Genomic DNA, 16,455 nt, shown 5'->3' with positions numbered 1-16,455 from the left:
CTTCTTACTGCACTAATAAAGATGCTATTCAGGTCCTACGCCAGACCTCGTTACATGGTGATAACCCTCGTAATAAGCATACTCCTATAAGCTCATGCTTGCTACCCTCGCGAAATGCCAGCTACGAGCAATGCTAGCGACAATTAAACAAGCAACGCAGATATAACAGGCACAGGGAACGCGCAAGAGAGAAGTACAGACAAGAAAAAACGCAATACTAAGAGTTCGGGTCCTGTGTGTGCCCCTCTTTATTGTTACTGTTAATTTCGCCGTGAGGCAGTTGGTTGAATCCAGGTCCCGTCCTCTCTTTAAGTGAAAAAAAAAAAAAAAACAATCACAGAGGTCTGTGTCCTCTCCCATCCAGCAAGATGATCATCCACCCCCTGAACTGGGATCATAATCATGACCATCATGGTAGTCATGATAGGGAGAGAGTAATGCTGATGATACAAACAAACACGCGCCACGCCCATGCTATCAATGCTTCGACGAGATGTCTAAGGAAAAGGAAGGGAAGAAGAGGAAAAGAGAAAAGAGGAGTTAAAATGAGGTAGGTGTAGGAGGAAAATGAGGCTGGCCGAGGTAGCAGCTGAATGAGAAGGGAAGTAGAAGCAAGGTACCTAGGTAGGTAGGTAGGTGGGTAGAAAGCAGAAGACCGAGTACGAAGATGATAGACTCAATCAAAGCAACTCAAACCCGTCCTCAACCTCCTTCCCCTTCCCCTCCTCCTCCTTCTCCTTCCCACTCCCGCTCGCCCCCTTCCTCAACACAGCCCTCGCCCTCCGTCCTCGTACCGCCTCCCCATTCCCATCCAGCACCTCATATTCCCTCTCCACCAACTTCTCCGTCTCTCCGCCAGCACCACCACCTGCCTTCCGCCCGGATCCGGGCTTGACAAACACCTCGAGCGTGAGCGGCCGGCCGGGGGTATCCGTCCGGTCGAAGCTGTAGAGCACTCCCGCATCGGGGGCAGGGGTGAGCGAAGGGAAGCTGGAGGATAGAGATAGGGAGTGGGTGCGGGTGCGAGCGACGCTGGGGGAGGGCAGGTCGGAGCGTTTGATGGCGGCGTCGAGTTCGGTTAGGGTGTGCGATTGGACGCGTCGCCGCGCGGCTGGCATGTCCCAAGCGGAACGGGCCTTGACGATGTTTTGGGAGGTTTTGGGGGTGTGGTTGCTTTACAAGGGGGGTAACGTTAGTATTTGTTTGTTGGTTTACAATATTGTGGAATATTGTGGGTAAGTGAGAGAAGGGGAATTACCGTTCACTGTGTCGCTTCTCTGGCCGTTGCTTGCTGAGCATGTGCTCTGGCGCGCTGGGGTTGACGTCGCCGTAGAGCGACATGTAGACGCCACTGAGATTGCGGCTGCCGTGAGACCATTTGACGGAAGAATCCTTTCCGCGGCGCCACTCCTTGTTGGCAGAGCGGAGATCACGCTCAAACTGGGCGGACTCAGTCATGGTGGTGATGGTGTTGAGGTCGGGCTTGGCAAGATGCTTCAGTATGGTGTTGGTGGTTGTCGGCCAATGCCAGAGGGCAGGTCTGTTGGGGAGGGTGCCTTTTTCGATGACTTGGGGTAAAGGATTACTCTGAGGTTGAATTTGGGGTTGAGGTTGGATTTCGGAAAGGGAGAGATCCCAGGATCTTGAGTTCCTCAAGAAGGGTTGTGACCAAGATGGAACAGGTGACCGTGTGTAAGGTGACCTGTGTGTAAGCCGGAAGGAGTCGGAAAGAGACTCTTACTCCGGTTTCTCCGTTTGGTTTTGTTGCTTGTGAGTGAACAATGAGAAGGGCTCAAAGGAATGGCCCTTTGTGTGAGGGAAGTGTTTTAAAACAAACAAAAAAGGTAGGCTTCTTTTGGTCGCCGGCCGGGTGACTCAGATGCGAAGGCGAAGCGCCAGGGATGAATGACACCGTCCTCAACTGATAAATCGGCGATAAGCGAGGCTGATTGATGGAAATGAGAGCTGCAGGGATTAAGTCACTTGCAGGTCTAATCAAACAAGTCGTTAAAAGGTAAAAAAATACTGTTTAGTTGATAAAAAGTTTGAGTTAAGATTGCAGTTTGCAGAGGAAAGAGAATCCGAGACAAGATGAAAACGGCACAGGAGGTTGTTGTTATAAGCAACACTCTCACGGGACTTATCGGACTGGGACTTGTTTTGGGAGACCGCTGGGGACTGCCAGGATGATGGGATGTTGGAGGATGGGGCAGCTGATTGCAGGGGGGTGGCACCTTATCCGGTGCAGTGGGGCGGCCGCCGGGAAGCGACAAGTGACGAGCCCGGCGAGTGACCAACAGCCCGTCACAGACGAGAACGACGACATGAGGAATTGGCAGCTGGCGAGTGGATGGATGGAGGCGGCGAGGACCTGGGCGGGTGACCTTGACGAGCGAATATCCATGGCTATTCTTGGCCGGTCCGGTTTGTTGACCATGCCAGAAAGGTCCTCAAGTCGCCCTGGCGAAGCCGGGCTGAGCCTTGTTCGGCTTGCCGATGACGAGATGGCCCAGGAAGGTTCTCGCAGCAGCACAATGGCACAACTGTTTCCAAGCTTGTGATTACGCAACCCGTTTGTCTTGCCCGGCTTTGAGTCCAAACAAACGGGTTGCCGCAAAGGCCGATCCACGGCCATTGTCGAGCCAACTCTTCCAGACCAACTCAAAGCCGATCGACAGATAGCAACACTGATCGTTTGGCTTGTGCCTCGCTGTTCGGCTTTGGAAGCTGGAGCTCCCCCGAAGTCGGTCCTATATCAAGTACGAAGTACCTCTGCCATACTCAAGCCGAGGCGACTTCGATAACAGCACGATAACGGGGTAGCGCCGGGCGATAACTGAACGGACAATGAGCAGCAGAGTCCGCAACATGGATGCATCGCACTGCATCGCATCCACAACCCGCACATCAATCCCGCTCTCCCACCAGGCACTCCAACTCTGGCCCACCCCCGATTCATGCGCACGTTGTGCATCGGGAAGCGCCATGTCGCTCATGCAAAATACTGGAAACGAGTGAACTCATACTGCCTTGCAACACACAACAGCCATGAGACCACCCCCGCCATTGGAGGCCTTGGCCCGATGCACCATCCCGAACTTTCACGTCGTGGCTTGGGGACCGTGACGGCCGTGTCGCAAGTCGGCCACTCTATGGCCGCGTCGTTTGCCCGTGGGCTGGTTTCGCCCGCATCAGTGGCCCAGCCCAGAACACGGGCCCTTGCATGTTGACTGAGTGTGTGAGTGCTGAAAGATGGCGAGACGCGAGACATTAAAACTGTCACCACATCACACAGCACAACAACCGAACCGGCCTTTCCGGAAGCGCCTGGAAGGCGGCCGTGCATAATTACGACGCCGGCGATAGTGCCATCCACATGCCTCTCGAATGGTGAGGGGTTCCTTCAACTCACTCACGATCATGAACATGTCTACAGCGAGAGCTGCGATTGGCGAGCAAAGAACGAGGCGCGGATCTCCCGATTGGGGTATGGGATGCAGTTGGTGTGAGACCGGGCGTGGATGATGAAGGGGGAGGGTTCCCCAGACAAGGCTCACCAGCCGCCCAGATGGCGTGCAGTTGCGAGCGTGGGAGTGGAGCCCTGCTGGCGGCTGCCACATGCACAGTGCAGGAACCCACACTGGGCTCGAGCAGCTGCCTCACGTCATTCCTTCCTTTTGTGTCGAAGACAAGTCTCCTTGGTTCGAGTCCCTCGAGCCTGCCTGCTTGGAATCACATACCAGTTTTGAAACCCACAATAGAAGACTCAAGGCCTTTACTTTTCTTCTTTATCTGTGTAGTTCTTATTTCCCCTAATACAGTACCTCCCAGTCCCCAACTCAACAAACCAACGCCCTGACGATCCGGCAAGTTCCCTGGCTCTGTTGAGGATTGACAGGGGGTAAAGCGGTGGAAGGGAACAGTTTGTGGGGAAAAGAGTATGGCGGTCTGCTTCATCGTAAAGGCCACGTCTTGAGTTCCCGAATCACGGGGAGAGATTGCCAGTTTCGTCCTGTACCAGTTGTCCAAGACATCGGCTAACTTGGACCTAGTCATGTACCCCATATTCTTGCCTGCCCTGCTGTCCCGAGCTCCCCCATCTTACCGCTTCTCAGATCAACTAGTCACCTAGGGGACGCTGGAAAGCGAGAAGACGCTAGAAACAGGACTCAGATACTCGTCTTCTCCGTGCAGTCGCGGACACTTGAGTACTGTGTTGGGTCCGACGGGCATCGTTGGCGGCCAGAATAAATTTCCAACCACCATGAAGACCAGCCGATCCTCAACCTGATCGAAACTGACCGCAACGTGGTCAACTTTTTCCTCAGGAAGCACGATGCGATGTACCGTACAGAGCCCTTTGCGATCGCTGTCTCTGTCGCAGTACCAGCAACCCGGCATTTTGGCGAGTGGTGCCAGGACACCATTGAGTTTAAAGTCCTTGCGTTCTATGCCATTGTTGAGGATGAGGACAATGTTGCTAATCAGGCTGCGCCATGGACAACGGGGGCCGCCAACCTTTTGAAGAGCAGCCGCGAGGACGTGGCCGGCGACCCGGCTTTTGGTGCCTAACAGGTCGGATAGCTCCAGACGAGGGAATGGGACGGTTGGATCCCTGGTTTTGCCAAAGAGCATGAAGAAGCCCGTGTCTCGGTAGACCTGGTCATCCGGCTTCCGGTAGCAGGGGTAGAAGATGTCCGGGTCACAGGCGTCGGTCGACATGCTAAGCATGGCGTAGATCTTGTCCCGTGGGATGAGGGCTTCGCTCGCGGCGAATTTGTGCAAAAGGACGTCGAGCCGCCGGACTTTTGACCACCATGTCCCCTTGCGGAACCGCGGCATGATGTCCAGAATGGCCTGGACATGTGTGTTGGTGCGCACCCCGAAGAGCTGTGGCATCAGGGCAAAGGCGCGGGCCGCGCAGGAGTGCAAGCCGTATTGGATTCGCGCCGTTCGTGCGTTGGCTACTTCTTGGAGAATCCAGACCCGCCGGAACCACGGTTGTGCGAGTACTTCTGCGAGAGTCTGCTTAAGCTGTGGTAGATCCCCTTTGGATTCCGTGAGTGAGGCTTTCCATCGCTGCTCGAGGAAGCGCCGGCAGAGACCCGCCCAGTGTTCTTTGTTGCCCATGGCCTGGGTTTCGGTGGCTCGGCAGTCGACCCAGTCGATTAGGTCTAAGAGAGAACCGGTTCTATCATCGCCTCGCCCTAACCATATGATCACCTCTTCGGCGCCCTTGTACACATGGCCCATCAACTTGACCTGATGGCCTTTCTCCACTGGATCTCGCTGGTTGATACAAATGGCATCGACCCAGAGCACCACATCCTGGTCCGACTTTCGAATATGTCGCAGGGCCCAGTAGAGGTTCCCGGTCAAGGGAATCTCGTGTCCATCAACGAGTACTGATGGGAGTCCCCGCCTGGGTCGGTATTGGGTGCCGCCCCAGGTGTAGGAGAGAGCTTGGTAGGGGATGCCTTTGTCGTGGTCGGCGTACGACTCGCATAGCTGGCAGATGATAGTGTCGGGCCACCAGCCTTTTTGGATACGAAGCACCCGGATGGATGATTCGATGAGGTTGAGAGGGGCGTACGGGTAGTAAACGGCCATGGCTCAAGTGTTGGTGAACAACGGCTTGGAGGAGGTAAGGTACAGGTGCCGGGGTAACCACATTTGGGAAAGAGGTGATCGATCGCGTGAACCGGTTCAGTTTGAGTGTTTCAAGGGGAGGCCACTATCGCTTTATATGGTTCTCGGACGGGGCGAAGGCGGGAGGACGCCTTGTAACCCGTGGTACCGGAGCCTTGTAGTATAGTATAGTTGAGTAGTACAGCCATCACACAGCATCTCACGAGACCTCGCTTGGACAATGCTTGAGGCGTTACGAGGTGATATCGAGGGTTTCGATTCTTTGCGTGTAAAAGTTGCGGGTGATGTGCCGTTGAAACGGGAAATGTACACGTGTCATTCATAGTGACATATCAAAGGTTGTTGAGATGGAATCAATTCAAGGCAAATCTCAATGAAGGTCGAGAAGTCCGAAGGGACGACTCCGTTGAGAGGACCTCCTGGCATTTAAATTAGCAGTGTAAGTGAGCCTGAGCAAGCGCTAATTTCCATAGGTACTTCAGGTGGTTATTAGCGCCAGTTCAGCGGGTGAAGACAGCTGTGCTGCGCCATCAATGCAGCTGAAATGGACGACATCGTAGTCTGTTACCCCGCACGCGGCCCATTTTAGCCAACCTGGAATTCCATGAAGAAAAGCGTCCACAGGAGCGACAAGGGGATGCGATGCAGCATGCCGACGCGTCGACGGCATTGTTCACCTCCATGGCACACCTGTGACGTTCGAATGCACACACTGGGTAAGTGGTTGACCATGAGGTCGAGTTGTGCCCTGCTGGCACACCCTTCATTGCTGTTGCTTTGCAGGAATACCTGCTCGGATGCAGTGTTGTGTGACGCCTTGACTCGCTTGAGCAGTTGACACGGTCGCTGACAATGAGCCATACAGAACCTACCGCAGAGCCCGCATACCAGGCATCTCAGTTGTCTTTAAGTAACGAGGGGCCAGCTTCCCTCCTGGGTGCAGTAAATGGGCCATCGATCAACCCACGGGAGTAGGTGATGGCGTGACGAGAATATGTGTTTGATGCCGAGCGTCCTATTGTCTGAGTGCCTTGCGGATGAGTGCCCATTCACGCGTGCTCTGTTGAGCTGCCCGGTCACCCTGCTTGCCTCCAACTGAAACACACCTCGCAACACCACTACTACCACTACGTCCGGCACCCCGACCGACCAAAGCACCAAAGCGCGGTATTCTAAGTTAACCGTACCAACTTTGACAACACCCGTGTCGGTATCTGCATCTTCCCTAGCTTGCTCACACCGCTGACACCGGCCGGCATAGAATAATGTACGACGGACAAGAGGAACTCGACATTCTTGTGTGGGACAAGAATAACGAAGATTCCGACAAGCCGCTGAAACGGATGCGTCTCAAAGCCACCTGCCGTGCGGTTGAGCGCCTGGCTGAGCAATGCTTGGGAACACCGGCAACCCTCGTGCCGCCGTTGGTCGCCGGTGGCTTTAACATGCTATACAAAGTCCATCTGGCAGGAGATCCCCTCAGGCCCGATGTCATGGTCCGACTTCCCTGCCCGAGCCTGGTCCAATTTCCGGATGAAAAAACAGTCCAAGAGGCGGCCACGGCAAGGTACATCGCGGGGAACACTCAGATTCCCATCCCCCAGCACTTCTCTTGCGGCCGGGACCCCACGATTGGACCATTTGTCATCCTTCAGTACATCCCGGAGAGCCGCGGGAGTATGTCAGCTCGGCTGACCACCCCCAACGATGACCCAAGCGTCACGCACGTCCTTAATCCAGACATCGACGAAGCTACGCTCGAAGGCCTTTGGGGCAAGGCGGCAGCCTGTCTCATTCAGCTCTCCCGCCTCACTTTCCCGCGGATTGGGGCTCTGGTCGAGGTCGAGGGTGAGGGCAACGTGGCGGGTTCTTACTCGATTGCTGGGCGGCCCATCACCCACAAACTGACCGATATGGTTCGACTCGCCAACATCCCACGCGCCGTGTTGCCGCCCGAGGGCAAGACGTACAGTACGGCAGACGAGTGGTACGTTGCTCTGGCAGAGATGCACCTCGCGCAGCTCGTGTTTCAGCACAACGACGCGGTGGAGTCAGCCAATGACTGTCGAAACAAGTTCGTGGCGCGCCAGATCTTCCGACGGCTGGCCAAGCAGGGCAGGCTCTCTTCCTTTGGGTTTGCCGCAGACAACTGGAGCGCTCAGTCGTCCAAGATGTCCAGCAGCTCACTCTCTCCAGCGCCACCCGGATCTGGTGCATTCCGACTCTGGGGCGACGACCTGCGTGCGGGAACATGCTCCTTAGCGACGCCGATGAGCTGGTGGCGGTGATCGACTGGGAGTTCGCATACGCAGACCCAACACAGTTCGTCCTCGACCCACCCTGATGGCTGCTTCTTGACCTGGCCGAAACCTGGTCGTCTGGCATTGATGACTGGCTGCGGGTATACGAGATGCGCTTGAAGACGTGGCTGGCGGCCATGAAACGGGCCGAGGAGAGCATCCCGGGCGTGGACCAGCGTGATGCTCTACCCGCTCCCTTGTCCACGTACATGCGGGAGAGTTGGGAGACGGGCCGGTTTTGGCTCAGCTACGGCGCGAGAAAGAGCTGGGCGTTCGACATGGCGTATTGGATGTTTTTGGATGAGAGGTTTTTTTGGCGAGCGGGGTGATGTTTTGAAAGAGGACTTGTGGAAGACGAGAGTACACTTGTTGACGGACGTGGAGGGAGCCGCGATGGAGCCCTTTGTGGAGAGCAAGATGAGGGAGTCTGAGGACCGGGTCATAGTGGACTGGGATCCGGTGGACGCGAGGAAGCGCTTGTCTGAGGTGTTGTTCGACTAGAAGGATACCCTCAAATCACCCCTCGGAGTCATGTCTTTAATTGGATATCGTCCTCGGTAAGAAATACAACTGCACGTTTTTGACCCGCAGGCAGAGTCGCGAGGACGACGTTGTGTCCGCACAAATCGCCGGCGTGGAAAAGGTAGTCGTTACCTCAACCCGTCGGAAACCTGCCGTGGTGTATGTTGTCGAACATGTGCAGGGCGTCTCGGGCCTCGATCTCGAGAGGAACAATCCATACGACGGTATAGAGCCGGGGGTCTAATTCGGACATTACGAAATGAGGATGACGGTTGGGCCTAGGGCAAAGGATGCTGAGGGACGTGGATTTATTTACTCCAATCTTCAACGTTGAGGGCAACTTGAAATTGATAGACCGCGCAATGGTCTTACTGACTATCTCGAATATGTTATAACCGTCTAGGGGGGGGGACCTTCAAGGTTGTCTAGCGTGCTATCGCGGCCTGGTATAGCAAAATAAGCAAAGAGTCTATGTCTGACCGGACCACCATGCGCTGGAGCCGTCAGCGCGGGAGCGTATACGAGCGTAGGAAACGAACTGGCAAACAAGGATAGTGATAACTACAGGGCCTGCACGAGCCAGCATCGCATGGCAATGTAGGGCGCCGGCAACGTAGGGCTCCAGCTCGAGGAGCCCTGGTGAGTCCGTATAACACTCGTCAAGCGCCTCTGTCTCCGCCGTGTTCTCGTTAAGGCTCTCTAGTCTATCGCACTCCGCCTCCATATCCGGAGTAATAAAGGGCCTCTCATTATTCTCCTCCTCGACGGTACTAAGCATATAATTCCGGAGGAGCGTCTTAACACTTCCTAGTCCGCATCGGAAAAGCGTGACTATTATTATACCGTCATAGTGGGCCAAGAGTACGTTAGGAGTATAGAGGATGATAAGAAGGTAGAGAGGAAGGGGAATTCTGATGTTCGAGGGGGGAGGAGGGAGGGGCACGACGGTATAAGCGAGCTAGGCCAGCAAGGCCAGCCAGGCCAGCACCGAGACTCGAGGGTCGGACATAGTTGGTTCGCGTCCCTAAACCGGAAACGCGATCCTAGTGCTGAAAAATGTGCCGCCATCGCGAATGTGCGGGGCGCGAACTAAGGGCACTTAATAGGTGTAAAAGAAGTAGAAAGGGCGACGCCTTCCAGCCTTCGTAGCCAACGCTGTTTACATTCGTTAAGGAGCTAGCCCTCTGGGAACGCGAACAGGGTTCTCGGCCGGGAAAACTTCGGGCGAGCGTTGGGCCGGCGATTGCTAAGTCATCAATTGCAGTCGTGCGAAAGGCAAGATTTTGCCTATAAATGTTCCCTGTCTGCTCAAAAGGGTCCAGAACTGGTCGCTTCTGAGGACAAGAAACCGCCCCCTTTGAACAACAACTAGGACAAGGAGATGTTGCTATTGTGGGGAGGCCGAAAACGGGAATCTGAACCTTGTGATTTACTTTCAACTTGGGTCGAATTGCTGATCCAGTAGAGCTTGGGTCACGTGCCGGGACGGTTTCTGATGATTGAAACGGTTGGGAACGTGTTCGTACTCAGTTTTCACAACTCTGGTTTTCAACGCCGTTTTCCTATCTATACTCTGGTGTGAATCTACCGTCGCGTTTTCTGTGACTGAGCTCCCCCAGCGCGTCGTAGATCCTGCTTTTAGCCAACCAAACGCGTTTGCGATCCTCGAGCACCCTTATCCTGGTTGGTTGGCGTGTGCGCGGCAGCCACTTACAAAGTACCTTTTCGTGGCGCAGACACGCTTCTTGGATCTTCTCTTTCCTTACCTTAGCTTTCGATTAGCAGAATTGAGTAGTATTAGCAGTGCCCTTGCACCTCGCCTACATGGATACTGCTCGTCTCTCACAGCCGGGAACTGCACAGTCTTGGGTTTTCCAGACACCATATAACCCCGGGAAGCCAACGCGTAATCAACGCTCACTAAGACTCGTATCGCCAACCGTCAAAAAAGCTCTCCGACCTCAATGTTGACTGCTGTGGACCAGCTGGCCAAGGGCAAAATGGCTGTGGTGCACCAGATGGCTCTTCTGCATGTAGAGGTGTCTTCGTTCCGCAAGGCCGACGAGGCACTCAATAAGCGCCTAGGCGCGTCAAGACACGCGATGTGGGGATAGCTTCGTTTAGGGGGTGGGATTTCGGCAAAGTTCAGCCAAGGACTCGGGCCTAGCACGTTACTGCTATACCGTAGTGTGTGGGGCAAACCTGGCCATAATGCCCGTACTTGTCAGGAGGCTGCGGAATCATCTGATTCAGCTGTTCCGATGTAACTATAGATAGGTGTTGTTAGGTCGTGGAAAGTGGCACACTCGCTTATCATGTACGTTACCCTTTTCCAGTTACTTCGTCCGGAGGAACTGCTTCCTGGATTGCCTGGCGTTCCTATTACGCGCCGATCACCAAGCTGTCAACAACCAACATCTCTTACCGTTGCGGTCCTCGGCTGGTTCCGCGTAGCCTGCTCGGTTTAAGGTGGTAGTGACAAGCATGCTTGATGTGCATTTCCAGGAGCGAGAGGCCCAATCATATTGCGGAGGAGCATCTACTCTGGAACCAACAGCCCGACGATGCGTTAGCGTTTCTGCTGTTGCAACTCACCTTGTGGACTTGTGTGTTGCATTTCTCTTCGTGTCTAGCCGCTTATGCCAGCCCACCATTGTCCTCAAATTGCAGTAACAGCACGTTCCAGTTTCGATTTCATACATTCAGCGTCGCGTGTCGCTCGGTTAGATGCCTCGACTTCAACCTGGGCAGGTAGCAACCCCTGAGTTAACAAAAATAGCCGTGCACATGATAGTGCCCATGTAAAGAGGAGGGGCAAGGTGGCAGTCTTGATACCCATGAGACAGTGTGGTCGGTTGGCGCTTAATCTGCGCGAAGCAGGCCCTGCCCCCAGCCTCTAGGCCTCCCACACTCAGGGCTTCTGTCTTGCAATTAAGAAGCAAACGATCCTGTGCAGCCCAGATGGTTTTTTTTTTCATTGCATTTACAGCTTCATTCTAGGACTGTTGGCTACAACATTTGCTCCAACCTGCTTCCCTACTCTGGGCACACCATTTGTACCAACATCTTTGATCATGACCAAAAGAGTAAGAGTTTCTCCCTTTTTCTGAAGTTGCAGACACCACATAACTAGATATTCTGGGAAATTGACAAGAGAAAAGCTTGTTGTCTTTTCCCGCGATGCGTCTGACAATGCCGGTCCAAGTCGAGTGCCTGGCCTGGACAATCCGATTCCATCTATCGAAGATGATGAACGCAGCGCCAAAGAGACGAGCTCGGATCAATCTGCTACCCCCTCCATCTCAGCCAATAACCCCAGCGATGGTGATCATTCGGAATCCGGATTCCCAGATCCGTCCTTTCTCAACTCATCTTTCCCTCCTCCCGGGCAAGGCGATGCGGGAAGCATCACTGATCGCCCATCTACCTGCTGCAACCCTCAGAAACCCACCAACATGTCCCTCTCCACCATGGTTCTGACTAAGCCTGCACTCGGCGAAGACGTGCAGCTCGGCATGCTACACGACGTCCGCAGCGGGCAGTTCTTCGCCGGCTTGTCGCTGTGGGACAACAACGTCATCAACGCTAAGCAACAGGTCGAGGGCCAGCAGGTGCAGGATCCTGATTTCACTTACACCACTTCCCTGGATGATGCCCGTGTTTGGGCAGGCCTCGACTTGGAGGGTTGCCTCAATCTGGATTTAGGCATCACCAAGGCCACGGGCTGGGCCATGTACCTCAAGGACAACACAACCAACATCTACGAGGCGCGAATCGATGTCTCATTCCGGGTGGCCCGTCGCATACGCCGCATCCCGCAAAATACCCTGTCCTTGATGCAACACCAGCACAACCTTGACGACCCCCGGTTCACACACTTCGTTGCCGAGGTGGTTGAAGGCGGAAGTGCCACGCTCACCTTCGTACAGTCGTGTTCCTCGAGGGAGGAGGCCAAGACAGTTACGAGTCGACTCAAAACCGACATAGCGAGCTTCCTGGTCGGGATTGGCACGAGCTTTGACGTCGCCAGTCAGAGTGAGACCGACGCCGAAAACCTCAAGATTTCCTACAGCGGCGCGATGGCCGAGGAGGTCATTGATATGGAGCATGCTCGCGTCATTGCCCGCGGAATGCCGACAAAACTGGGACGCCAGTTGAACACGCTTTCTTATACGCTCCTACCCATCAGTGACCTCGAGAGTTCCGTGAGACGTGAGGTCCGTGCCATTGATGCCAATCTTGTCGCCAAAGTGGCTGCGGTACTAAAGGCTGGCAGCACCGCATGGACGGCCCTGACCAATCTCGCTGAGAAAGATGTGTTTCGCATCTCCTTCCCCGCCATTGAGAAACAGATTCGAAATTTCCAAGCCGCTTTCGCGGAGGCAAAAACAGGATTCACAGCATCGGCGCGCCGTATTCTGCCGGAGCTTCGAGACGGCACTACGGATTACAACACCACAAGCTCCGAGCTCCTAGCGGCTGCTGCTCTCTTCGAGCAGCGCACCAAACTCGCCGAGCAGTTCATCGCCAAGAAACTCACCGAAGAGTTGGTGCTCGGTGAGACGGTTGCCTCTCTGCTGAATGATGGCTTCGAGAATCGTCTCGGCCCCTTTACTACGACATCCCTGGCCAAGACTGAGGCGCCCAGGCTGCTGCTGTCGTTCGGCGGTGCCTCAATAAGTCGTTATCAGCATCCGCTCCAGAAGGAGCTGGCATCGACCACGCTGGATTCTGCCAGGTCGGGCAGCTTCGATACACGTAGGAGCACTGCCGATAGTGAGGACGACGAGGACGACGACGTGGAGGACGAATGGTTCGAGAACCAACGCACTGTCGCCAACGTGAGGGAAGCCTGCGCGGCACTACGCCAGCAGCGCTTGTTCGCACCCCCAACTGTCAGCTTTGGAGTGTCGAGCATTGAAAAGGCGTACCGCCCAGTTGCTGGAAGCGGCAAGATGAAGCGGGTCAAGACTATCCCGGGCGACATCGTCCTCCAACAAGACGGCAGGCTCCTCATTGTCACTAGTTTACTCCCCACAGCACCAGCAGCACCAAAGCTCGCAATCAAGGATCAACTTCTCACAGCGACTTGGTCTCGGGAACGGAGTGAAGCCGAAGAACTTGCTATCCCGACTTCCGGCTTCACCATTCGCTTCCGTCCTCTCCCCAACGCCTTGAAAGACGGGGCATTTCCTCGTGCAACACCCAACGAAGCCTTCACCGAAATCCTCTGCGACGCTGAGACAACCACTGTGGTAATAGATAAAAGCAACAACGGGGGAGTCAGCCTCCTTGACGACTGTGACTACGAAGTCACGCTTTGCGTCGAGACCCCTGTAGGGCCATCGGCCCGAAGCAAGTGTGCTGTGGGCCGCACACTTAGGTTGCCTTCAGTCGCATCCAGGATGATTGACTTTTACTTCAACGACAAGCAGAGACTGTCGTGTCAGAGGAGGGGAGCAACGCCGTGGGAACTCTACCAAACAGGCGGTAAAGATTCTCTCTTCCTCGGCCTCTCGGTCAAGGCCGAGCGGCGTAGCACCCAGGAACCCTTCCTCGATGAACTCGCAGTCCGTATCGTCGATGTTGCTGCCGAGTTTGAGCCCGAGATTGAAGCTGCTCTCACGCAAGACCAGGACAACACTATTGTGGTGGTTTTTGCGGGAACCAGTGGCCATGGGAAGAGCACCGAGATCAACGCCTTCATCTCATACCTACTGGGCGGTGAAGTAGACGACCCAGTACGCCTCATGGTCATCGACGACCGCGGCGCCAACCAAGCGCAGGCGGTGACGCAGTGCGTCACTTGCTACCGCATCCGGCCCCTTTCTCCCTTGTTCGAGGGTAAGACGTTGCTTATCGTTGATACGCCCGGCTATGGCGATACGAGGGGCGTCGAACGCGATGCCTTCGTCACTGCCGCCATGTCCGAGTTCTTCAAGACCATTGGGCACGTCAATGCCATCATCTTCACATGTCGAGCCAACGAGGTGCGCACCACGTTGCTCTCCCCAGTCTCTACGTATGTCTTCTCGCTGTTCGCCAGGGATGTCCAAGGCTGTCTCCGCACCATCTACACCTTCAGCGACGCTGGAGCACCGCTGGCGCGTGCTGCACTCCAGGAACTACAGTGGCCTGTTCAAAATGGCGAGGTGGAGGTCAACAATGCCGCCTTCACCATCGAAATCGACAACCAGAACGTCGACAAACTTCGTGATTGGTGGCTCATGTCGGTCAAGGGCCAGTACCAGGTTATGCAGATGCTCTTGCGCATGCCCCCTGTACCGACGGCACAAAGTGCTGCTGTGACCAAGACCCGCCTCACACTGGAACAAAAGTGCAAGCTGGTTGAGAAGAAGATCCTCCGCACAGCCAACGACGCCCAAAACCTCATAGCACGCTTGGATGCCCTCGCGAACGCTGTGGGCGCCGCCCCGGGAGACAAGATCTTGGTCATACAGGACAAGTCGGTCGAAAAGCCCGTTCCAGGTGGCAAGGCGACTACGCTTTGCTTGGACTGCAATTGGACATGCCATAAGATCTGCGCCTACTCCGACAACGAAGAAAAAAAGTTATGTGTGGCCATGACCGGAGATAAGTGCGACCAGTGCAAGGGGCGGTGCCACTGGACAAGACACAAGAATGCACAGCACATCATAGTTGTCGAGCAGTTCTCGGAGTGGGTAGTGCCTGAGGACCTAATCAAGCTCTGGAACACCAACAACAACACGCTCGAGGGTGCCCTCCTCAACGCCATCAACACGTACCTCGCCCTTCAGGAAGAGCTACGGGACGACATCCTCATCCTGGCCCAGATGACCGAAGTGCTCAAGAGTACGGCCCTGCTCCATGACCCAACCGCGCTGCTGGGGTACATCCAGACATTGATTCTGACAGCGAGGGCGCGCGGTGCACCACCAGAGCAGCTGCTCCAACTAACGACAGCCAAGAACACGCTCCTCCTAACCCTGGAGGTCCGGAAGAGGGGCGTGCAGGCCTCAGTCCAGTCCCAGGTCCTGCTCCAGGTGCTTGGCGCGGTGAGGGAGGAAATGCACCGCCGCATGAAGCTCCAGCCGCGCGAGCGTGCAACGGAGGAGGCGAAGTCGTGCAGTTTGTATAACAATCTGCGTGAGTGCCTGCCGCCTGAGATCCAAAGTAAGGCGCCAGACCCGCTCAAGGTGAAGCGCGTGAACTGGATGGGCCGCACCATCGCGGGCGCGCTTTATCCGGAGAACCTCCAAGCTGTCGTGAAACTGGTTCAGGTGGTGCTGAAAGATGGTGGCGTTGTTGCGGCGCTTGCTGCTGCCAATTGATAAGGATGAGCTGGCTAGCACCCGTGCAATGATACCTGAGTGCTCATGATTACCGGCGGCGCCACCTTTCGACCGACCCTAAAGCAAGCGGGTCAGTGAAGGACACCGGCTAAACTAGGGAGCAAGATAGGCTAGACTAGTTAGACAAGAACCAGATAAGGGTCGGGCTCTAGCATCTCAAACTATTCATCCTCCAATGCTTTTCTCTCATCCACGACACACAGGTAGCGACCTATTGGAAGTCCAACAGCCACGTATCCACAGTATCACACTGGTTGAGGTGCTTACAGAAACAGTTTTGCAACTTGTGGGAGCTGCAAAGAGTGCAACAGTTGATTGAGGTTCTTGATGATCATATCTGGTCCAAAATGCTGATGGGCCGCGCGTGTACCTGAAATAGCCCAGCCTGCCGACCCACTGGTTATCCGCCTTCCAATTCAACACCACCAACTCATCCCCGGAATTGATATACTCTAGCTCCTCGGCAGGCTCTGAGGCGCCCAACCCGTGTGCCTCATGAAGTTCGAGACAGCGATGACGAAAGAGAGATGTTGAGTAAGAGATGCGTCCATGGCAAAGCATGGGTCTGCCGGCCTGCGCACGAGCCACCATCGCATGGCAATGTGGGGCACCGGCAGCGTGGGGCTCCACTGTTACATTCAATATAGGGC

General features: G+C 55.1%; 4 protein-coding genes across 4 annotated transcripts; 2 read left to right on the top strand and 2 right to left on the bottom strand.

Annotated features, from left to right (window-relative positions):
• Positions 1-680: 680 nt before the first annotated feature.
• On the bottom strand, positions 681-1,458 carry C8A04DRAFT_26329 (uncharacterized protein; the record flags this gene model as incomplete). The annotated part of the gene is made up of 2 exons (XM_062779896.1): positions 681-1,173; positions 1,259-1,458. The coding sequence occupies 2 exons, from the start codon at positions 1,456-1,458 to the stop codon at positions 681-683; spliced, it is 693 nt and encodes a 230-aa protein (XP_062639221.1).
• Positions 1,459-4,128: 2,670 nt separating this feature from the next.
• Positions 4,129-5,610, bottom strand: C8A04DRAFT_26328 (heterokaryon incompatibility protein-domain-containing protein; the record flags this gene model as incomplete). Its single annotated transcript, XM_062779895.1, has 1 exon — positions 4,129-5,610. One exon carries the CDS (start codon positions 5,608-5,610, stop codon positions 4,129-4,131), a length of 1,482 nt encoding a protein of 493 aa, XP_062639220.1.
• A 1,382-nt stretch (positions 5,611-6,992) lies between these two features.
• On the top strand, positions 6,993-8,450 carry C8A04DRAFT_35416 (uncharacterized protein; the record flags this gene model as incomplete). Its single annotated transcript, XM_062783163.1, has 4 exons — positions 6,993-7,822; positions 7,912-7,975; positions 8,060-8,220; positions 8,255-8,450. The coding sequence occupies 4 exons, from the start codon at positions 6,993-6,995 to the stop codon at positions 8,448-8,450; spliced, it is 1,251 nt and encodes a 416-aa protein (XP_062639219.1).
• A 3,491-nt stretch (positions 8,451-11,941) lies between these two features.
• Positions 11,942-15,784, top strand: C8A04DRAFT_10268 (uncharacterized protein; the record flags this gene model as incomplete). Its single annotated transcript, XM_062776519.1, has 1 exon — positions 11,942-15,784. The coding sequence occupies one exon, from the start codon at positions 11,942-11,944 to the stop codon at positions 15,782-15,784; it is 3,843 nt and encodes a 1,280-aa protein (XP_062639218.1).
• Positions 15,785-16,455: the final 671 nt, after the last annotated feature.

The sequence above is a fragment of the Dichotomopilus funicola genome, assembly GCF_033296635.1.
Source record: "Dichotomopilus funicola strain CBS 141.50 unplaced genomic scaffold C8A04scaffold_12, whole genome shotgun sequence".
Lineage (NCBI taxonomy): Eukaryota > Fungi > Ascomycota > Sordariomycetes > Sordariales > Chaetomiaceae > Dichotomopilus > Dichotomopilus funicola.
Note: the sequence above shows the minus strand (reverse complement) of the source record. Positions and strands in the feature narration are given on the sequence as shown.